This window comes from Tenrec ecaudatus, chromosome 2 (genome assembly GCF_050624435.1).
Source record: "Tenrec ecaudatus isolate mTenEca1 chromosome 2, mTenEca1.hap1, whole genome shotgun sequence".
NCBI classification, from domain to species: domain Eukaryota; kingdom Metazoa; phylum Chordata; class Mammalia; order Afrosoricida; family Tenrecidae; genus Tenrec; species Tenrec ecaudatus.
In genome coordinates this window covers 151,394,707-151,418,779 of record NC_134531.1, presented here as the reverse complement: position 1 = coordinate 151,418,779, position 24,073 = coordinate 151,394,707, and the positions used below count along the sequence as shown (strand labels likewise).

Below are 24,073 nucleotides of genomic sequence, written 5' to 3'. Positions count from 1 at the left end.
ATCTCAACTAGATAGTCCTTTAAAAAGATACTTTCTGTAAGATTTTCCCCTGTTAAATATAAATCAATAAACCCTTTTCAAATAAATAGTTTAGATTGTTGGACATCCAAAGCAGGCCTCAAAAATGTCCTTTAAAATGCAGGCAGCATCGACATTCTCGACGCCACAGGGAGAAAATCCTTTCAAAAGTGCTTATTTTCTAAGGCATACTCTTATGATACATATAGTAATTAACACCATTCTCTTTGGTTACAACTTGATACATTTAAAAAATAATGCTGCATATGAGTATCACTCTGTTTAAAAATATCTATATCTTTAATCATTTTTCACCTAGTTGACTAGCCAGCAAGTTGATGAAACAAATGTCTAGTTCCACTTGGATTATAATATAACTGTGAAGGTGCGTGGCCACAGGAAAATCCCTCCACCAATCCTTCCACAACAGTGATGCCTGAACAGGTAGGCTAGCTGGTTTTTGTTTGATTGTTTCACTTTGGGGGTTCCTCAGACCACTGCAACATTTCTTGAAACCCAAATCCTGCCATGACTCTGCCACACTCTGACCACTCTATACCTGATTTTCCTTCTCCGAATCCCTGGAGGTTCTGCTACCCATTTACAGAAAATTCACCATCCCCAGACCTTAGCTCCCTTTTCTCTAGTTAATTGCCCAGTAGTGTTGATCAGGACAATCCCCAGTACTGTCTGAAACCCTATAATAGCTCGCCTGAAACTCTTAAACTCATCACCAACTTATGTACAACATGTCATCTCTGATTCTCATGGATATCACTAGTTCTCAGCCACATTATATCAAATTTACTTGGAATTAAAGGGCTCCATTAATTGGGGTGGGGAAGTCATCATAGCTTCCAGCTTTGGCATCAAGCTGATGAATAAAACGAGAAAAGCGTGCATTTCTTTACTGGGCGTCTTTTGAACAGGCCAGGTGGTAACGGCCCTGCATCAACCCTCCTATTTCCTTAAAGCCCACACAGTCCAGGTACTCACAGTGTGAAATTTTAAAAAGCCTAGTTTTCATTTCTGGAGCAATTGACATGAGTCTATTGTCAGTGGCATACTCAATAACCATTTTCTGTCACCAAGAAGGAGAAGGCTCTCTAGGCTCTCTGAGATGCATAAAAGGTTATTCTACAGGGACTGGGTATGCAATTTAAATTGCATGCTTAGTTTTCCCTTCTACCACATATTACCCTAAGTTCTGAAACACCGCAGGTGGAAAACAAGGTGGGAGGAGGGCAGAGGGAATTGCTATGGATGATTTCCATTCTTGAAAAGCTAAGGGGAAGAAATAAGTGACTTCCACGGGAAGATTTTTGAGGGCCAGAATACTTTTCTGTTGATTCAGAGTCAATTAAAATGAATAGCTCACGCTTCCTTTTTCAAATCCACTTCTGGATATTTTTGTTTGTTTGTTTCATGGTTGGCAGTATCAGTAGACTGGGAAAGCGGCACAGAGGGCTATTAGAAAGAAGAAGGAACATTATTTAATGAAGTCCTTAAATAACAAATAATTTCATCCAGAGGACTATTTCCAAAGGTCCTAAACCCACTGCCATTGAGTCGTCTCAACTCACAGTGACCCTGTAGGACAGAGTGGAACCTGCTCCGGGGAGTTCCTGAGAGTGACTCTTTGTGGGAGCAAAGCCTCACCTTTCTCCTGAGAAGGGCTGGGGGGTGACCAACTGCACCCACAGAGCTGCTTTCCCCAGCTGCTCACTTCTCAGCACTTCTTGGTGCCACGCTCTGCTCCGCACCCATTCCACCTTCCACTCATTGGAGTCTCACAGTAACCTGGGGAAGGAAGTCCTTTTTCTCTTTGCTATTGCTCTCAGCTGTCATAGAGCCAGACCAAACTGGTTCTCCGCCCTCCCTAGCCCTTGATACACTGCTGGGACCCACAGGTTTTTCCTGGGTTAATTTTCAGAATTAGATTCCCAGGCTTTTGTTCTTAGCGTCTGTCAGTCTGGAAGCTCCCCTGCAACCTGCTTGGCATCGTGGACGTACATAAGCGTCCACTGAGGGACAGAAGTCTAAAGCTGTGCATGAAGTGCACTGGCCAGAATGGTCATCCAGATTTTCCAATTGAAAGGCAAACCACCACTGGCCTTGAGTACTGTAGTCATCTTCTCCATTTTATACATAAAGCGACGGAGGCACAGAATTAAAGGAATTTACCGATGACCAAATAGCCTCATTCACTCTCGCTGTTTAAAGTCTAAACTCTTACCCACCATGGTTTGCTTTCCCTGACATTAAAATTCCTGAATTCTCTCAGGGACTGTGTGGCTTTTGTTGTTGCTGTTGTTTGTTTGTTTTGTTTGTTGGGGCGGGGGGGCTTGAAAATAAGGCATGGTCATTCACTTTTCCAGGAAGTGACACTGTTATTGCTGGTTGTCCTTGAGTCAATTCTGACCCATGCTGACCTCATGTGCACAGGGGCCCTGCACTCCATGGGATTTTCCAAGCTGTCATTGGAAGTAGATTGTCAGGCCTGTCTTCCAACTGCCTCGGGTGAGTTTGAACAGTCAAATTTTCAGGTAGCTGCTGAGCACTGGACTGTTTGCCCTACCCTAGGACACCATTGGAAGGGATGGAAGGAGGGAAATGAATATTTTAAAACTCAGTAAAGGATAAAGGTTAACTGGCCAGTCTCACCATGCACTTTGCATTCTGGAAGAGTTCTTTCCTCATTAGGGACCTGCAATCAACTGTGCAGCGCTTTTCCGAACACTGCATCCCCCCGTGTTGATTCCCAAAGCCTTGCCCTACTCCAACGTCTACGGGCTCTGCTGGCAGCAACCTCCCCAAAGCAGACCTCACGACACTTCGCTGCGGGTAAATGCTGAGCTACCATCGTGGTGTAAGTGCTCAGGTGAGAGCCCTGCATCCATTTGGAATCCATGGAGAAGTGCTTAGCCCCATGCCTGACACACTCCCCGAGTGCCGGGTAACACCACTGTGATCTCTGTCTGACACACTCCCTGAGTGCCAGGTAATACCACTGTGATCTCTGCCTGACACACTCCCAGAGTGCCGAGTAACACCACTGTGATCTGTATGGTTGGAATTCAGACCCACCAACAGCTCAGTGAGAAAAGACTGGGCTTTCTCCACCATGATCCAGTTACTGGTTCTGAAGTCTATGGGGGGCTGGGGGGTGGGGGAGGTTATATTGTCATGAATCATCGTGGACGCAACGGCAGGGAGTTTTGCCGAAAGCCTTAATCAGGCCATCACTGCTCTCCTGTTCTTCTGTAAATAGGTAGTGAAATGGGCCATTCCAGAGAGCGGCATCTACGACCACAACAGAACTCAGCAGTGGGCATTTCCTGTTCACTTTTTGAAGGAAATATTGTGAGTACCTCTCTTTGTGTCAGGTACCATGACAGATACAATAATGAACAAGACTGATGACACTAATCTTCCCAGAGTCTAATGATGGAGAGGCAGTTCCATTAGCAATGATAATAGAGTATCACTGAATTATTATAAGAGCCTTTGGGGCAAAGATAAAATAAGGGGTACCTAGTCCAAATGTAAGGAACCCTGGTGGTGCAGTGGTTAACCACTTAGCCACTAACCAAAAAGTCAGCAGTTCAAACCCACCAACCACTCTGTGGAAGACAGAGGTGACCATCCACTTCTGTGGAGAACACAATCTTAGAAACCACATGGGGCAGTACTGCTTGGTCCTAGCCAAGTGCTGTGAGTTGGCATCAACTTGAAGGCACCCAACACTAATTCAGGTCTGATGGGTTAAGCAAGGCTTCCCAGAAAAATGAGCTCCTGGGGTGGAACTTAGACATATTTAGCTAATCAACACAGTGGAGGCAGAGCTCCAGGCAGAAGGAACTCAGGGTACTTAACACTAATCAGTGCCTAACAGCATCCGGGAATGGAATGAACTCTACGACGGCTGAAGTTAAAAATACAAGGGATGATAACTCAAAAGCAGAGGTCATGTCATGAAGGGCTGTGATTTCATTTTTGTATTTTATGACAAGAACAGTTGTAAAGAATGAAACATTTTCAGCCACGAAGTACCATGGCAGGCTGGCCTTTTACAAAGCTCACTTTGTTAATACCATGACAATCAGATCCAAAGGGGACAACACAAGACAGGGGCAGGATGGGGAGGCCCATTTACATTTCTTAAAGATCGGAAATTGATCTTTCAACTGTGGTGCTGGGGAGAATATGAAATGCACCATGGCCTGCTAATGGGAAACACGAATCTGACTTGGAAGGAGTGTGGCCAGGCTGTTCCTTGGGGGCCAACATGATGAGCCATTATCTTACATACATACATTGGCCATGTTGTCAAGAGAGACCACTCCCTAGAAAAGGACATCATGCTTGGTAAAGTGGAAAGATGAGCAAAACGAGGAAGGCCCTGGATAAGATGGGAGGACACGGTGGCTGCTCCAGCATAGGAACAATGGTGAGGCTGGGACTGGACCGGGCAGTGTTTCCTTCTGTGGTGTTTTTGGTCGCTAAGGGTCAGAAGTGACTTGATGGCTCCTCACAAGAACAACGAAGTTCAAATCCACCAGCCACTCCACAGGAGAAAGATGAGGCAGTCACTTCGGTCAAGACTTACAGCCATGGACACCCTAGGGAGCAATTCTATTCTTTTCAGTAGGGTTGTCGTGGGTCAGAACGCACACAATAACAGTGGGGTGAAAGTAGTCTAGAAAAGAAGCGCTGGTGGACTGGGCCAGACTAGCCCCAGTGAAGGTGGGCAGGGGGATGGGAAAGTGATGATGCAAAACCATAGGACTTGTCCGAGTGGAGAAAACAGGAAGGGGGTCCACAGGTTTTAACCCTAGGGCATCTGAGGGCTGGTGATATTTTTCACTGAGGGTAGATAAGAAAAGATTTGGGAAGTACAGAGGTTAGGTTAGCAGACTGTCAGCACAGCTGAAAGAATCCAAGAGAACTCCGATGTAAAATGAGAATAGCCAAGGGGCGAGCTTTTCCACCCAGTGTGATTCCTCGTGTCAGGCAGCATGCCTCAATGCACGCAGCAAGGGGCCACTGCCCCGTCATTGCAGCCCTGTCCAATGACAAGAAGAGGGCCAACCGATTACAAGGATCTACAGGTGGCCTCCTCCATGGGGGATGGGCAACAGAAAAGGGGGTGAAGGGAGACATCGGACAGGGCAAGATATGACAAAATAATAGTTTATAAATTATCAAGGGTTGAAGAGGGAGAGGGGAGCGGAAGGGGGGTGTGGAATGAGGAGCCGATGCCAGGGGCTTAGGTGGAGAGCAAATGTTTTGAGGATAATGAGGGCAATGAATACACAAATGTGCTTTACACAATTGATGTATGCATGGATTGTGATAAGAGTTGTATGAGCCCTTCATAAAACAATTTTTAAAAGTGGCATCTTATGTAATTCTTGAGGAAAGGAGAGAGAAATGAGGACCCCTACTTTTGTTGTTGTTAGCTGCCCCCCCCCCCAGCAATTCTGACTCACGGCTACCCACTCTGTGCAGAACACAACTCTTCATAAGTTGTCAACCTTCTTGGAAATACAGTACCAGGTCTCTCTTTCTCTGTGCCTCTCTGTTGTCTGCTATCACATCAGAATCCATTTGAACACTGGAGAACAGACTCGTGCTATTTATTTATCTGAGGCATTTAAAGAGAAACTTGCCATAAGACCGGACGTCCCCCTGCCTCCATAGCGTACAGCACTTCAACACGCCACTGCAGATTAAACATGGACTTGCTACCACCTAAAACGATTCTTAAGGAATCCCGTGTTGTACTGGACTGCTAACCACAAAATTAAACTCATCAGGTGCTCTGAGAAAAGAAGATGAGTCTAGCCTCTCCCCTGAACATTTACAGTCTCAGAAACCCTATGTTGTTGTTGCGGGGTGCCATTCAGGCAACTCCAATCAAAAGCAACCCCTCTGCAAAGCAGAACGAAACGCTGCCAGTCCTGCGCCAGCTTCACAATTGTGCCTTTGGTGAGTCCGTCGCTTCAGCCACCATATCAGTCCATCTCCTTGGGGGCCTTCCTCTTCTTCCCTGCCCATCTACTTCACCAGTCATGATGTCCTTCTCCCAGAACTGGTCTCTCCTGGTAGCATGCCCAAATATAAGGCCAAGTCTCGCCACCCTTGCCTCTAAGGATATTCTGTCCAACCTTCTTCCAAGCCACCCCTTAGAGTCGTGACGCTTTTCCCTCAGGGTTCGGGTGAGTTGAAAATAATCTGGACAGTGAGTTTTGGGGGAATGAAAATCTCTAGGCAAAAATATTAAACTTTAGTCTGATCCAGCCTCTGCAATCTCTGTCGTTGATCCAACAACCAGTTCACATAAAATCGAGGGGCTGGAATACCATGTTAATTACATCACAGAGATCATGGTGAAGGTCCACCCAAACCCAGAATGTGGCCCATTCAATATGGCAAACACCTGTTCTCTCAAACAAACGATAAGATGAAGGCAGAAATGTGGTGAGTGGAGGTACAGAGGTATAAAGAGATTGAAAGAGAGGAAGATTAAAAGAGATTTTAAGATTTGTATTTTATCATTTGTTATATGTGCTACAGGCAATATATATATGATTTTAATTTTATAAAAAGGGAAAAGAATCATAGCAACCAAGAATAATAAAAGATGGCCTTCATTTTTATCTTGATTTGAACCAACACAGTTTGAGAAAATATTGTGAGAAAATCAGGCATATTTGTTATCTGAGCATTGACTAGATATTTAATGATACTGAGATTCAGTCATTTGTGTGTGTAACAAGAGTATTGCATTATGGTTTCTTAAGATGTGTGATATTTTAGAGATATACACTATAGTGTTAGTAGATGAATGAGCTAATTCATAAATTTGCTTCCAAATAATCTTCTGGGGACAGAAAGACGAACAGGTGAAAGTTGAGACAAAATAATTGGTTCTGAAGCGATGGTTTGTAGTCATTGGCTCTGGGGATAGGTGGCATGAACGTCTATTATGTCATTGTCTCGACTACTGAATGCATCCAGAAATTCCTGGAATGAACATTTTTTACTGCCTTGCCAAGAAATCCACTGTTTAAGGAAACTGGTTGCAAAGACCAAAGATGACAGAAAGCGAGAAGTGCCCATTATGATGCGGAAAGCGAGTCTCCTCTGTCCTTTCTGAAGAGCGTGCTTTCTGTGCACTGGCCTGGCACTCATGCATGCCGTCCCTCCACTTGGTAGTCTGCGTTGGAGGCGTTCCAAATGGAGCTTTATGGCACATTCTCCGTTATTTCCAGTTCTAATTTCTTTGATAAGATACAGACCTCATTAGGCTGTTAGGAACATTTGGTCTTCTCTTTCCAATCTTTTTTTTTTTTCTTTAAACATATCAAGGCACTTGGAGGCGATCTCAGAGACCCGCCCTTTCTGCTCACATACTGGCGGTTCTCTTGCTGCCAAATTCCTCCACTGCCGCTGCAGACCTAGGCAGAAACTACAGGAGCGGCTGCTCACAGCGATGGAGCTCAGGCAATAGACACTGTTCGGCGTGGAAGCAGCATAATAATGTATTTTGGTAACATGCTTGTGATGCTGTTCTATTGAGGCCTGTTCTTGGGGCACAGTTTTAAAAAGACAAGCAAAAATTATGTCCCCCACCCCTCCCCCTTTTTCATCACTACTACCTACTGTGATCTGCCCTAACAGGAGGCTACATTCACATAAAGACAAAGCTTTATCCTTCAGTGGCAATTTTTGTCTGTTGTAAAACTTTAAATCGTGAATTACAAAGCCTGAAGTCTTCAGGAAACCTTTCTTGAAGACTGATGGGTGCTAACTAAAAGGTTGGAAGTTCCAGTTCTTCCTGAGGCACCTCAGAAGAAAGGCCTGGCGATGCACTTCCCCCAAAAAAGCAAGACTGGAAATCTCATGAAGCCTAGCTCTACTTGACACCCAGGAATTTTCATGAGCTGCAATTCATGCAAGGGCAACAGGCTTCTGTATTGGCTTTAAGTCCTATGAATATCTCGACTGGGATGCAAAGTTACCTCAGCCACAATTACTTTGAAGGGCAAAGGCAGCACTTTTTGCTAAATGTCCTTGAAAGCACTGGAAGCACAGCATCCCAGAAGGATGCTGCCTGCAGGCCTGGGAGGAAGGGACACGAGAAGAGCTGAATAAGGGAAAGAAAGAGTCTCTCTCCAGGGCTGCCAGCCACGGAACTTTGGAGGTAAGTGAAGAGGAAGGAGCGCCGAGGTGATGAGGACAGATGCCAAACCTCACGCACGTCACAGTTTTGCCTGCTCTGTGTCAGTCGGTTGTTTCATTCTGAAGGCACCAACATCCTATTTCTAGAAACAGTCGAAACCAATATTATTATTTGTGCCTTTTAGGTTTCCAGGTACAAAGGGAAGTATTTCAGGAGGGATGCATGTCCACCCTTTCTCCTAGCAACACACACCTCTCTCGCAGCTGTTTCCATCATTACCAGTAAATGACTCACAGTGGCCAGAAGTGCAGGGCCCTTTCCCGTGAACGGGCTGGCAAGTGAGTTCTCAGAGAGAAGTAGTCTGTTCACCCGCTTCTCCCCCACACCTCATCCCTCAACAGCCCTGTGGATATTGAGTATGGATGTAATCCAGTCTCCTGTGGAGACCTTTAAATGTAAAGAAATAGCATGAAAGGCGAGAGATTAAAATGCACCCACAGGCAGCAATCTGTGGGAAATGTAAAGAATTGGTGTCTGAAACTGTCATTTACAGCACTCAGACCATGTATTTCCGGAGTAACCGTCCCGTGAATTAAACTTCTGGCTTGTGGGTATGTTATCATCGTTTTATTAAACAAGTGCCTTGCAATCTTACTGCTTTCAGGCGTCCCTCGGAAGTAACTTACTCATGATTAGACTTAAGAAAATGCGCCTCATTCTCTCCAACCAAGAACAATCTCCCCTCTCTCAGGCGTTGGAAGATGGCTCTACAGAGAGGGGTTCACTGTGTCTATGCATCTGTGGTTTTTGTTCTTCATGGTTATTGAATATCTGGTTCAAAAGTAGGACTTCTCTTTCCCAAATTATTTAGCTCTCCTTTCACTCAGAGGTGAATCGAGGAGCTATTTATTGATGCTGATGATATCTCTGTCAATATAATGTTTAAAGAGATAAATAATAGTTAGTTCCATAAGTCCATTCTTATTACTTTACATTAAAGGAAGTATTGGGAAAAAATGATGATAACTCTGGGAGAGACTTTCATTTGATTATGCTTCTTACATCACTCGCATTAAAACTCTCATTTGCCAAGAAGTAAATCATATTTTCCCTAGAATTTCACATGTACTTATTTCTCACAATCTCTATATTAAACATTTCACATGTATAATATAAAAAATCCCACCATCCAACCATTTTGGACATTAATGACAGTCATGCACATTGAAGTGCCCAGGGAGTCGTGCTGGTTGTGATGATTAAGGTCGTGTGTCAGTTTGCTTGGGTCATGATTCTCAGTAGTCTGACCATCACATCATGATGTAATTAGGCAGGTATGCAATTATGTAGTTTGGCAGTTATGCAATGATAAAATCATCTCTCATTTTGTGATCTGATGTCATCATCCTTCATTTTACCTAGCTCCTATTTCTGCATAATGACTGGGTCTTTAGAAATTAATCATAACCATAAACTAAGTTGATAAGTGAGGAGTGTATTTATTTTCTGTGTGAACAGTGTAGAGGAGCATCTTTCTGAGCTTCCTCTCACCTGCATTCAGAGAGCTGTTGCCTTTTTGCTTGCTCATATTCCTACATTAATAAAACTTAGTGAAACCTACGCCCTGTTGCTCATCAGTCCTGGATCTCCACGAGACCTCTCTTAAGGGTATTACAGATTAGCTAAGGCAGGACCTGGCTTGCTGATAACTAGCTGGTAGATTTGGGGTCAGCAAAACGCCCCTGGAAAACTTGGAAAGAAAACTAGGAAGAGTGTCTCTGTGTGATTGCAAAGCCGTAGCGTCTCTCTCTTCATGTTTTATTGTCATCTGGAGCCAGGCAAAATGACTCTGCATTACCCCTACATGATCAGAAGAGTCTAATTGCTTGGTATTATTCAGTTGGATCTAAGGAGTGTATAAATATATATGATGGGGCTTCAACTAGTACATGAAAACTGTCCATTATCTTTCCGTCCCGTTTTTCCAGCAATGTGGTGAAGCCCCTTATGCATGTCTAAGCAGGACTTGAGTTTCTCTGCAACGCACTGCTTCGCATGCAGCCAGCTCCCTGATTCCGAGCACCTCCCACAGTTTCGGCCCATTAACCTAAGCACAACAGCTTGATGAATTAATGCTTATATAGGCACAGTTGGCAGCTTCTAATTAAATAATTATGGCTAAGCAGCTGCACGGAAGCTGTAATGCACCCTAGAAAGCCAGCTGTCAGTTTTATTGGTCCTGAGACGGAGGAAGAGTTAACACTTAGCCGTGGCTGTGGATGTATAGGGGCAGGAGCTCACACCCGAGATAGCTGCTCTTTGGTGTGAGGTTCCTGGGTGTTTTTGTCAGCCTGTCCACCGGGAGATGCAGCGCAAACTCTCCTGGGCAACATCTCAGCAATCCAGCAAAGAAGGAAGCATTAATAGGACCAGGGGAACAGAGCGTGTCCAGAGCAATTTAAGGAAGACCTAGTGGTAGATGGATAAAGCCATGATGAATGCAAAAACGACAAGGCTGTAGCAGGGAAATAATGCCAGGCTGTAGGTCTCATTCAGGTGAGGCAAACACTTACGATGCAGTGTTTATTATTATGAAGATTTTAACCATGAGAAATTGAAGAACAAGGTAAATATCGCAAACCTACCATTTGAACTCCCTCAAAAGGTGCAGTTGCCCCAAAAGTTTAGAGAATGTATTATGCTTTCCAGAAGCACAGAGAACCAGCACGTTTCCTTTATGGAATGTTTGAAAGCTGGTGTCTTATCTCTACACTCGTAGGAAAATCATCAAAAAGAAGAGAGCAATGTCTGGCAGCTCAGCTGTGGCACACAGGAGGATGTAGATTATAGATAGAGGCCATCAAAAGAGTTATTGGACCAAATAATGTCTGTTATTACACATCAATATGCTACTGAACTGATAGCTGATTTCTTTTTTTCTCCACGGGCAGTCCATGTATCTTCACTTCTAACTGTCAAATGTGTGATAACCCAGCACAGAGCACCGAGGCTCCCCACCAGTCTTTCACGAAGGCCCCTCTCCAGCACTGCCTCCACAGGACTAAGCGCCACTCTAGGCAAGAACTGGGCCAAAGCATGTTCAAAGCAATTAGACATTTGAGTGCTGTGGCTTTCAGATTTATGTATATATATGAAATCAAAGGCTCACACACAGAAACCATGTTCTTCTGGGAGTCGTGTCCCCAACTCCCACACATGTTGGAAATCAGTAGTCATACCAAGCACTGAAAGTACCGGTCAACTTACTGTGTTCCCATCAGGGTGGGACCAACAGCTTATAGCCCATTAAAAATGATGCTATTTCATAAGCAAGGCAATCTGTTCCATGCACCTTGATGAAAAGCACATTAGCTGGCCCCTAAGACACTCTTACTTTAAAAGCTTTTGTCTAATTCTTACTTTAAAAGATTCAGTATAATTCTTGCTTTCCTTGTCTCCCTACCCCCACCCCCGTATTTTTTCCTTCTGAAATGCCAGTAATTCTACCACCTCAGCTGTCTGAAAGTGTTTGAGTGTGATTGACAATTCTCAACGATCTAGTTCCTTTTAAACGGATCTTAAACGAAGTTCTGCCTAATTAAATCCGCGGAGCAACACTGGAATCTCAGTGCAAAAGGTTGAAGAATTACAGAGCAGATTTGCAAAGCCTAGGAAGGCACGTTTCAGATTGGGGGTGGGTAGTGAGCAGGGGCTTGTTCCGCAGTCTGTACTGCCATCTAGCCAAGACCATGCTCTTGAGGGCAGCGTCCATTTGTGTTTTCTGAGCAGCTCCTGAAAGCAAGTCTTTACCAACCAGCTTCCTTGCTCCCAAAGTTCATCTAAAACCATAGCCAGCTGTTCCTTTGTCCACTCTGTGCCCACCAAACTCCAGTGGGCCAACAACCAGATGTTAAACATATGTCTTCTCATCACAAGTGAAAAGCTGGCAAGCAGACTATGTGTTTAGTCCATAGAGTATATATACGAATGTCATTCGCAGCTTGTGCTTTTGAGGCCTTTGGACATTCTGTGACCTAACTGGGAAAATGAATAAAAGTTACCTTCAAAATGATAACGAAAGATGAATGACAACCTCTCCTACGCTGGCGCTATCGAGAGTGTGTAAACAAGCAAACAAACAAACAAACAAACAAACAAACCGGGCTCCCTTGGGCATGGACTAAGCATGCTGACCGTATGCATCTGTGAGGAGAAGTGACACACGGGAAAAATGAAAAGACCCTTCGGCACTTACGGTAGAAGACGTACTCGGTGTAGCTTGACCAGATCTTGTCGTCGGTGTACTGGTTGATGAAAGAGGCTGTCACTGAGGAGTTGCAAGCTACCATGTGGAATCCACAGTCCGACAACATGTCAAAAGCCCTTTCCAGATGCTTGAATTTGAGATAAAATCTGGACGTGTACCTTTCTGGGGCTCTGTCGGGGTCTCTGCTCTCATTCAAAGTTTCTCCAAAGACTTCCTTTGCCAAGGAAATCCTCCCACAAACCAAAATGCGGGGCACTCTCCGAAACTTGGCATCTGCTTGGCCCTCCCGGCCCATAGTGCACGACCCCCTGTAGCCCACAGTGATGAAGCCCCATTTGCGGTCCACAGGGAGCAGAGAGGAAGGGGCACAGATCCTGGTGTCGCTTCCTTGGGAGGCATCCTCGAAGTCACTGTGGCAGAATTCCTCCGGGCTCTGCTTGCTTTCCTCTGGGCTCAGGAGTTTGACCAAGTCCGGGAGCTGGAAGTACTCTGCTTCCCGTTTCAGTCTTCCTCTTTCTGGAAAGTGATCAGGCAGGACCACCTGCCTGTCCCTGAGATAGTCCAGAATGTAACGGAACAGGAATCCATCCCTGTCGATGAAGAACCTGCCCTTGGCGTCCTTGGCTAGATCATTAGCCGTGTCTCTCTTTGGAGAAAACATTTTCCACAGGAGGGAATGAGGGATGCTTACTAGCGTGGAATGGCGAGTGAAGTAAACTTGGCCTCCGACATTCAGCTCCACCACCTCAGGGAAGGAGTTGGGCACCGCGGTCCCTTGCTCTCGAGGATAATAACGACTACAATTTCCACTCAGAGCCATTGTCCTTTCTGCCTCTTCTCTTACTTTGATTGAAAGGTGCAATCTAATGGAATCACAGCCTTTTCCTTTGCATCGGCTTGTACGGGAGCAGGGCAAGGATCCTAACTTGTAAGATCAGCCTCCTCAGACCAGAGTTTGTGTGGGGGGGAGGGTTTTTTGTTGTGTTTTGTTTTCCCAAGAAAGCAAAATTTACAAGAGTCCACAGGTGAACCGATGTTGAAAAAGAAGTTGGAATCCCGGCTGGTGGTGAGCTATTACTTCAAGGAGGATAGTCAACTCATCTGCATCCAATCTTCCACCAAGCTCAGAGGCAAGACAGGCCAAGTTCCCAGTTCCTCACAGGTCCGTCTGAAGGAAAAGAGAGAAATTTAGTCCCTGAAACCCAGGATGAGTCAGAGAAAGAGAGATGGCTGGAGAGAGAAGAGACAGGAAAAGAGGGAGGGAGTAAAAAAGGGAGGGAGGGAGAAAGATTATTTTACATAAGCAATCCTGGAACTACTGCTTTCAGCCACCCTTCAACCCACTCCCAGCTTCTCTCTTGTTATTTTGTGGCCAGAGGCTTATACACAGATCTGTCTGCAGCACCCTGAATGAGAACCTTCAGACTTCTTGTGCTGCATTTCAAAGGCACATGCAGTTGTCAACTTCTGAAGGGGGGGCTGCTTTGTTTTGTCAGCCGACAGGGAAAGCCAGAAACCAAAGAGCTTACCTTACAGAGAGGAGAGCAGGAGACCCAGTTCTGGTGAAGAAAGACTCATTTACGAAGCAATGAGAGTCCACAGTCACACTTGATCTTGTCAAATCCCAAACAGGTAAGGGACAGCGTGATCAATGAAAAGTGCCGGAGAGCTGTGCGCTTCGACAACAGTTGATGGTCTATGTGTGTGTTTATATAAATGTAGGCATGGGTGATGTCTGTGTTTATCATTCACTTCCAATCTCAAGTTAAAAACAAGTCGCAGAAAGTTAAACGGTGATGAGAGGTGGCTGGATTGAAGAAGCAAAGCGGAGAGAAATATTTAACCAGCGCTTCTCCAGGAAAAAAAGAGAAGAAAAAAAATAATAAAAGCAACCCTTTAAAAGGATCCTTTAAAACCAGAAGTGAGTTGCAAGAGGGACCCAGGGTCGAGGATTTAGAAGGTTTTCCGAAAGCCCAGGACCAGAAAGGCAGACAGATGCGCTCGGCTGGGGTCCCAGGTAGCCACCCCACCTGCCGGCAAGGGCAAATGGACTCCCATGTTTCCAGCCAGGTGGGAGCTGGTCCCTGGCGGCAGCGCCCAGGAGCCGCGGGGCTTCAGGACTGGGGCTTCTCCAGCGGCAGCGGAGCTGGGTGGTTCCACAGTTCGCGGCGCAGTTCCGATGCTGTTGTCTCAGCCAGCAGTGCAGGCAAGAAACCATCCAGGGAAATGCCTATTACATCATCTTAAAGGAATATGGCTTGGAGACAGCGGAGGCAGCACGGAGTCACGTCCTCCTTGGTGACAGGTTGCCCGGACTGCGCGGGGACGCGGCGCTCGCGCTGGGGACACGCGGCGCCCAGGCGCTCTGGATTCGGGGCGGGGACGCAGCGCTGCGCAGCCACTTCCCTCCCTGCCCTGCCCTGCCCTGCCCTGCTTGGTCCTGTCCTGTGTGGAGTCTGGAAACTCCATGTCTCTTCTTAACCCTTTCTTGCTTGCGTGCCCGCCTCCTGTCTTGACCCCCCATAATGAGGGAAGCACAAGTGATTTTTCCATTTGAACAATCTAAGAGCTCTGTTCACATGAACCGCATAGTAACGGCTGCTAAAGGGCAAATTCTCCTTTTAATTTTTTTGTTCAATCACGACGCTGAAAGACCCAATGTGCAAACCCCAAAGTCACCCTCCCTCCCTTTTTTAGCTGAAGAGGGTTGAACCGTGTTCTTGTGAATGTCCTCCAGTCTGGAGTCCTTCCCCATCCTCTGATGGCTCCCTTCCTCAGGGCCCAGCCCAGCAAAGCAGTAAGTAAACAAACAGAGACACCTCTGCAATGAATGGTGCCCATTCAGAAGGAAACAGGAAGCCCTACCTCCACAGGAAGCCCCGCAGTCAGCAGGACAAGACTGAGAGCACTAAGTCAGTATCTTGGCTTACCTGTAAAAAATGATTACCTTTAACCTTTTGTTATTCCTGGGGCTGTGTCCTTACTAAGCATCTCCTCAGACTTGCCCCTGCCCCTCTCAACTCATCCCAAGAGGACCTGATGGAAGACACGCCTGCTAAGAAGCAGTTCACCCCTGTCCCAGGGGACTGCCTAAGTGCATCATTAGGGTTTCAGGAAGGCATTTCCAAGGCAACCCAATCCACTAACTGAGTGCTTCCAGTTGGGCCTGCCAGTCAATAATGGCCCAGCCAACCGCTTACAGTAAGTCAGCCATTTCCCAGTTTAAAATCACCAGTGTCTTAGGGTGCACATTCCTGATAAGAATATAGTACTTTATCTATGAATAATGTATGTGAGGCACTCTCCATCCCAAACATTTGTTATTTTAAAAGGATGAAAGCCAACCGCGTGCTTTGCACGATACATGTGTTATTGCCAACTCTCTTCTCAAGAGTTAGCCAGAGTTTCATAAGGAAGATGACCCCGCGATAGGATAATTTCATATTTAGTTTGGCTATCTTTTCTCCCACAAGTATCCGGTTACTACACAAATTCAGAATATTAACTAACACTACAGCACCTGGTTGTGTTTGCCTTCGTTTCTTTTAACTAATGCATTAACCTGTTCTGGCCTCAATCATTGGGATTTTAATATTAGGCAAATGAAGGAAATACTTGTGGTTTGATGCAATGAGAGCTCCATCTAGTGGTGATATAATGTCAGTGCAAGCGTGTACTCCAGCTTCAGCCGCCCAGAAGAAGGGATTCAAAGAGACCCCGGAGGACAGAGTGGACAAAGGCTCCCATATGTTTTTCAATCTTTGCCAAAGAAAATCACTACCTGTTTTTTCCGTGGAGAGGATGGGGATTCAAACTGCCTGGCTTTTGGTTAGCATGGAGCGCTTTAACAACCATGTGATTGACTCACCAAGGCTCTCCTGCGCTGAAATAAGTTACATTTGACTGGGCTATTGAATTACATGATATGTGAATTCTATGCTATAACTGTTACAATTTTTAAGTTATATTTGACCTTGTTTGTACATTTTGGTAGTGAATAGAGTTCACTTTGCACACACTCCTCCTCCTAACAACAGAACAAGCCTGGAGGGGCAGGGGTGGGTAGAGAATCTCAAATACTTTAAACTCAACTCTTTTCTTTGCTTTTATTTCTAACACAGTAGGCCAGTGCACTGTGACAATAACTTTGAACAAAAGTTTAATATGAAAATATTCTGAAGGGAGGAGGGACGGAGTAAGAAAAATAGTCTTGTACAGTTTAAAGGTATATGAAAACTCAAAGTCAACCCTCTTATCTTTAGCACAAAAAATTAAAAAATAAAAAGCCAGAAGCCCAGAAAGGGAAAGTGCTTCAGGCATGGCGGACCAGGTCCAGTGGGCAGGGCAGGATCTAGAACACTGCCTCATCCGTGTGTTCAATGTCCTCATTTTATAAACCTACTTTTCCATAAAATGTTACACACAGGATGGAGAGGAGGCTGATAAAGGGGTGAAAAAAAAGACTCCAACGTCGCAGCGCTGTGGGTCGTTTTTAAGACAGTGAGGTGTTTAAAAGGTGTTTAATATTCAGTTAAATGAGAAGGACAGAAAGTCCTGCATTTGAAAGTGTCCTGCATTTCAGATATGGAGAGATCTTTAAACGAGGAGCGCTGTCGGTCTGAGCTGTAAGAGAGGAGGGGCTCTTCCCATCGTTTGGGAAAGGACTACTTGCCCCGGTGTCCTCAGTTTCATTAATCTTATGAAACCTCAAGGAGCAGCAGGAAGTTAGAAGGCGCACCTGTTACCATCCGGTGGCAGGGTCAGTCTCCAGGAGGATGGTTTGCAGAGCAAACTGCAGGGTCCTGCGGCCTGGGCCTCACATTCGCAAAGATCCTCAAAGAGGCTCAGGGCATTCCTGCCAGATGAGATTACTCATGCTCTCACAGAGTTTGGGGGCCTGAAAACCCAAAACGCTCACTGACAACAAACAGAACGCGACAACCTAGACCATGTTGACCCGTGACTGTGCCACACCACTGGGAGCGCATTCTAAATCTGTGTTTGTTATAAACCTTGTAAAATAGCCCGTATGTATCGCAGTCAGTCCACACTATATTGCTTGTGTGCCGAGTGTTTGTGTAGCGAACGTGACTGTTGGTGGTCAGTGAGTTGGCGCCAACGCAAGGAGACCTGAGGCCCAATCGAATGAAAGGATGTCTGGTTTTCTTTCGTCTTCATGACCCGGGAGTGTTTGAGTCCATGGTGGTGGCCACTGTACCAGACGTTGGTCAGCTGTGATCCAGAGAGGTTTCATAGGCCAATGTCTGCTCCTCATCAGGAAGCCCTACTGAAGCCTGTCCCCGGTGGCTGACCGACTCTCACACTCACCCCCGTTTCGACTCCTCTAAGTTCTCCTGCTGTAAATCTCGATGGGCAGAAAGCATCATCTTTCTTAGTGGAGCACCAGGTGGTTTTGAACCGCCATCCTCTTGGTTAGCAACCCAGCACATAACCCACTATGCCACGAGGGCTCCTGCAGACCGGACAGGTATTCCAAATGTTCCAGCCTCATAGTAACACATGAGCCACCACAATACTACTGAGTGGAAGGAAGTGGATGGCCCCTTCATTGCAATAAGCAAGTAAAAATCAATGCCTACTGCGTTGTTACTTAGATCTACCTGCTGCCGTAAACGGTCACCGTCTTGGAGGCTCGTAGAGCGGTTCTACCCTGTCCTATAGCATCTCTGTGAGTCTACATCGACTCGCTAGCAGTGAGTTATTGTTGTTCTTGTTAATGTGTGTGAGTCTCCCTCTCCTTCTGAAAGCTCAAAGCTCTGGCTAGGTGCATCCAGAAGCCCATCCATGTGTGGGATACACAGAGCTCAGATTCACATCCCCTGATCCATATTCTCTCTTGTTCCTTTAGGCTCAGGGATGCAAACAAATGATAGACAGAGCCATCCACCACACAGGGTTTAGATGGTGCGAGAGTAAGCGAGTGGCAGGGAGGGGTCAGGAAGCATGCTGTTCGGTGCCTTCATGGGAGGGAAGGCACCAAGTCTAGGCTGTAAGTGTCTCCCTGCCCTCCTCGTCAGCAAATAACACTGCTTGCATAGTCATTCTCTCCCGGCATCTCTCTGCTGACACACTGTGGGGCGGTATACACGGCCCGGAGGCTGGACAGCACACAGCAGCAGATCCTCTGAAGACAAGAGCCAGTAAGAATGATCCGCCCTGTTCCTAATAATAATCGAGCACAGGATGGGTAAGTAGTGAAAATCATTAAATTGGCTTTGCTTCTGCTTCTTGTTCCGACTTTCACACACCCCTCCAGCTAGATGGAGAAGCATATATCCTCAAAGGGGTGATTTTAATTTGGGAATAATGGAACCACTTCCCATACCCACGTCCCCTGTGACACGCCCTAAAGTTTGCCCTCCTCAAACCACCATGCCTTTCATGCTGACTGTCCTCGCTACAGAATTGATCTCATCAGTGTACTCCGACTAAGTGGCTGTGCACTCAGTATGTCACGGGCCCTGAGGACTCCTGCATTTCCTGCCTCCCTGTCACTGCAGTCGCTACCATTCACAGAGCGCTGCAGATCGAGTCCTCTGGACAGCAATGAGGCAGCGAGGAGCCCTTTGTCAGCACAGTCTGACCTGGGCAGGGGACATGATGCCTCTGAACCAGGATGAAATTGCAGTAAGAGGACCTGCCTCCTCGACATGTTTTGTAGATTAGATAAAATGCTATGGGGAAAATAGGACCCTTAGCACCATCTTTGGCTCTTAATGAGTGTTTTGGGGGAAAAATACCCTTTGCATTTAAGATAATGGTCAAAGTCACTGTGTCATTGTTGTTGAACCCACATGGAGGCCCCAATAGAAATTCACCTTGACTTCCAGAAGTTTTGAACTTTCAAGTAGGCAGTGTTGGGTAAAGGCCACTGCTAATCACACATGCATGTATAATAAATTAGGGACTTTTCATTTTGGTAGGGGACATGAGGTGGCAGGTGCGGGATGGTGAATAAACAGTAACCCAAGGCTTAAAATAGAAAATGTTACCATTTTCTGCCAGACAAGGTGATTGTTCTGGTAAGCGCCTCCACCTACCTTTCCACATGAATTTTATTAAGTCACCAGGCTGAGCCCAGCACAGCCTTTGGTACTTTTGTTTCAAACTTCCATTTAATGTAATCTCTGACCTTGAATGTTTACAAACACACGCTTAAAATCATGGGTCTGGGGACAAGTGGAAAAGGTTCTAGATGATGGAGAATCGTTGGTACCTGATGCCGCATCTGGCTTTTGGCACTACACCGTTCACATGTGATTTGAACAAACTACTGAACCTCATATCGTCTCTGCTACCACAACTGACAAATGAAGCTGTCTCTCCTTATAGAGATACTGTGACTGATGACCAAAGAAAGATAAAATACAGCTTCCAAATCATCAGACTGTGTTAGTCTGGGTAGAATAGAGAAACAAATCCATGGGCACACATATGTGTGTAGGGGAGAGGTTTATATACAAGAGCAAATGTACAATAAAAAAAACATCCCAACCAGGTCCAGTCCAAGGCCATAAGTCTGATATTAGCCTATATGTCTGATATCAATCTGTAAAGTCCTCTTCAGACTCACGAAACATATGCAATGAAGTCAAATGCAGGATGATCACAAGCTAGTAGGTAGAAAATATTTGTGTCCAGTGGCGTTGTAAGCATCTCAGTACTGGCAGGGGTCTCTCTGTGGCTTCTCTGGCTTCACGGGTCTGGTTGCGTCCATGTGGCTTGAAGGAACCCCTTCAAGATCATCCACTCCAGCCCAAGCTCCAGATGAAACTTGGAGGGAGGCGCTCACATCCGCACTTGTTATTTCTCTCACAGGGTCTTCTGAAATATAGTTTTGAACTCTACATTCATAAAATACAAATGATAACAAATGGTGTTTGTATCATCATGGTACCTCTGATTTCCACAGAATACAGTATTACCAAGTGGACTACCTACCCTTTTGAGATTTGAGCTTTAAGCAATAGTGTGGAGATCCAAAAAGCAAGACTTCCCGTGAGCTATATAAAGTATTCATTCAAACTCACTTGCATCAAGTGGATTCAGACTCTTAGCCACCCTACAGAACAAGGTCGAACTGCCCCTGTAAGTTTCCAAGACTATAACTCTTTACCATAATAGAAAGTCCCATCTTTTCCCCCTGGAGTGGAGTGGTGGTTTTGAACTGCTCACTTTGAAGTTAGCAACCCAGCGTGAAACCACTGTGCCCCAGGACTCCTCTTATGAAGTACTAGTAGGGTTGTAAGTTCTTAATCCACCACTCATCTGTTGGTTTGTCACACTGTGGTGACCAGTATTTCGAACATCAGCAAATTCATCCAGAGTGGACAGGTTTCAGCACAGATCCTAACGGAGATGGTCCAAGAAGAGATAACTGGGAACCCACTTTCAAAACTTAGCCAATGAAAACCTTATGAATAACAAATGGACTCAAGCCCCCCAGTGCTCATGAAGATGATGCTGGCTCGGGCAACATCGATTCGGGTACACATGCAGTCTCCCGGAGGAGGAGCTCACTGGACAACAGCAGCCAACATCAATAGTGGTCAATATGATGGGGGCGGGGGGTCTATACACTTCTGCTAGAGATTTAGATTCTGTTAGAAACAAGGACATTTTTCGCTGGACGAAACAGTCAAAATCAAGTGTGCACAATTTGGCCATGAAGTTGGGGAAAGCCAACTTGTATACAAGTACAACTGTGTGCAACCACCAACCTTTCAGTTCACGGTCATATGTTTTCACTACTAGACCATCGATTCCTATTAAGAAGCACACACACTACGTGTTTCCAATGTAGCTGATTTGTGTTTTCTGTTGTTGTTTTTTGTTTGTTTGTTTAAAGAAATCTGGCCTTGCTTAACTTTCTAGTAGCTTGCTTAGCCATACTGTCTAATTCAACATCTGATGTCCTTTGCATGTTTGTCCTGCGTTATACATGCTGCTAGAGTCCTTATTGTGCTTGCTCTTTACCTGTATTATTCTCTCTCTCTCTCTCTCTCTCTCTCTCTCTCTCTCTCTCTCTCTCTCTCTCTCGCTGGAAAAAAATGAGGGAGTAGAATGGTGGACCATTAAATATCAACATTTTAGGGATTTTTATTTTTGAAACGACATCTTTGTTGCCATTCCAAAAGATGAATCAGATAGAAACAGTATCAAATCAGCATAAATGTAAGGGTTTTTCACATATAGGCTATTTTATTTAAAATACAGTCTGACAGACATTTCCATAACATACCAATGATCTCTACTGTGCATCTTTTTTTCTAAATAATTTTGCACATCTTTAATGAAATTTGTTCAACTCCCAAAGCACTTTCTAGGAAACAGACTTTGAAAGGCCTGGTGAAAGCGAGAGGGGGAAGGTCTTAGACGGAGGCAGAGCAACGTTTAAATCAGGCACTTTCTGGCTGTACAATCTTGCAAATCACGTCACTTCTCTGAGAATATTCTTCTCGTGTGTACATTAGGAATAAAAATATCCACTGGGCAGCATTGATGTAAGGATTAGAGATCATGTCCTGAAAGTGCCTGGCACATCGCAAATGTTCAATAAGTAATGGACAATCATATATTTATGTTTGGCTCCCTCATCTTTTATAATCCTCTCCTGCTGCTTTCTGCCCATACCCTTGCGTCTGTGTGACTGAGTGGAGGCGAGGGTACCACATTACTCATTCATGCCGGTAATGTTGATGATCCTCTTTCTAAAAGCCTGCTTCTTCTGCCCGTTAGCAGGCAGGCCGTAAAGAAGAATGAGTTAGTGGGGACCTGATAAACACATTTGTCCTTGGAGATTGATAATTAGTTTCTGTGAAAACGCATGCACTTGCCTTAGAACGTAGCTACCTCTTTCACAGGATGATGAATGCAAGAAAGTGAATGGACGGGCGGCTCATTCAGAACACCTCCTGCCATTGTACAGTGATTCAGCACAATCACTTTGGTGTAGCGATTGTTTGTAGAGAGCATTTTTCACAACTCTATCCAAACATGTCATACTCATGATTGAACTGGATCTGACCAGTGGAGTCTGCAGATGGAGAACAGCAGGAAGAGAGAAGGGCAAATATCAAATAAAGAATGGAAAGACTTAGCTCACGGAGCATGATTGAGTTGTTTTATTTGCCGACTTACAAAGTCAATGCTGGACCTTTGTAGGTTTGCTTTGAATATGTGGTACTGTTAGGCAGATAGGCAGGGATGGGATGTTCATTGACGCATGCCCAGGAGAGCCAAGCATAGAACAAAAGCCTATGTTTTCCCGCAGGTGGGTATGGATGGGTGTTAAACCTGGATCAGTCCACCTGGGCCAGGTGATTGCAATTCAGCCAATGGGATCGACCTGTGGCCGTTCACCACACCTCCCCCGGAAATCCTTGAAAAGTCAGGAACCTGGAGACCCAAGGCCCAAGTGTCAGCCAATGGAGATCCCCTCATAGAGGGGTTTAGGAGAGGAGATGGGTTAATTAGGGTGCGAGGTAGTATCGATGAAGAACACAGCTTTCCCCCAGATCCTGGATGCTTCCTACCCCCAACTACCATGATCTGAATTCTACCTTGCAGGGCTGGATAGGACAGAGGCTGTTCACTGGTACATATGAGGGCTGGAGGTACAGGGAATCCAGGGTGGATGATACCTTCAGGACCAAGGGTGTGAGGGACGATGCTGGGAGAGTGTAGGGTGAGTGGGTTGGAAAGGGGGAACTGATTACAAGGATCCACATGTGACCTCTTCCCTGGGAGAGGGACAGCAGAGAAGGGGGGGAAGGAGACTCCGGATAGGGCAAGATATGACAAAATAACGATGTATAAATTACCAAGGGCACATGAGGGAGGGGGGAAAGGGGAGGGAGGGAAAAAAAAAAGAGGACCTGATGCAAGGGGCTTAAGTGGAGAGCAAATGCCTTGAGAATGATTGGGGCAGGGAATGTATGGATGTGCTTTATACAATTGATGTATGTATATGTATGGATGGTGATAAGAGTTGTATGAGTCCCTAATAAAATGTAAAAAAAGAAAAGAGGAGAAAAAATGATTAGGGCAAAGACTGTACAGATGTGCTTTATATAATTGATGTATGTATATGTATGAACTGTGATAAGAATTGTATGAGCCCCAATAAATTGTTAAAAAAAAGAAGAAAAAAAAAGGAAAGAAAAGTCAGGAACCGAGAGGGAGAGGGTCTTGGCTTGTTTGGTTTTATTTTGGAGGAAACAGGAGAGAGATCTTTGCGTGACCCTGGGCAGTCTCTGCCAGGCCGCGAGGTCAAAAGGAATCCTATGGGTGCCGTGTAAAACCTGAAGCTTCTTTTAACTCTCATTAAATTCACCTGGATCTTAAGCCAGGCTTCGGCGTGAATTCTTTCTTGTGCAGAGCCAAGGACCGAGGTTTAAATCTAGCCCGGAGAGAGAGACCTTACAGTCCCCAGGGCATGCCTTTTTTCCCTCCTCCTTGCCTTGTGAGTTATTGGCAAGGAAGCACAGAGCAGGGATCATCAGCTGTTCTTTTTGGTGTCTACCAGCGTGCCACTCAGCATCTGGGATCTGCTCAATAAATGTCTGTTGGATTTCATT

General features: G+C 45.5%; 1 protein-coding gene across 1 annotated transcript; it reads right to left on the bottom strand.

The window, feature by feature from the left end:
• Positions 1-1,392: 1,392 nt before the first annotated feature.
• On the bottom strand, positions 1,393-13,630 carry KCTD16 (potassium channel tetramerization domain containing 16). The gene is made up of 3 exons (XM_075542702.1): positions 12,462-13,630; positions 7,438-7,610; positions 1,393-1,485 (listed from the first exon to the last, which is right to left on the bottom strand). Exons 1-3 carry the CDS (start codon positions 13,291-13,293, stop codon positions 1,393-1,395), a joined length of 1,098 nt encoding a protein of 365 aa, XP_075398817.1. The 5' UTR covers positions 13,294-13,630.
• Positions 13,631-24,073: the final 10,443 nt, after the last annotated feature.

What these genes read in the sequence shown, in the direction of transcription:
- KCTD16 (XM_075542702.1), bottom strand. Translation starts at nt 13,293, where the DNA reads ATGGCTCTGAGTGGAAATTGTAGTCGTTATTATCCTCGAGAGCAAGGG. An exon ending in CACCGAGTACGTCTTCTACC is followed by an intron (nt 7,611 to 12,461) that starts GTAAGTGCCGAA and finishes CTGTGCCCCAAG; the next exon opens with AACAGGCCTCAATAGAACAG. An exon ending in TGGCAGCAAGAGAACCGCCA is followed by an intron (nt 1,486 to 7,437) that starts GTATGTGAGCAG and finishes TCTTTCTAATAG; the next exon opens with CCCTCTGTGCCGCTTTCCCA.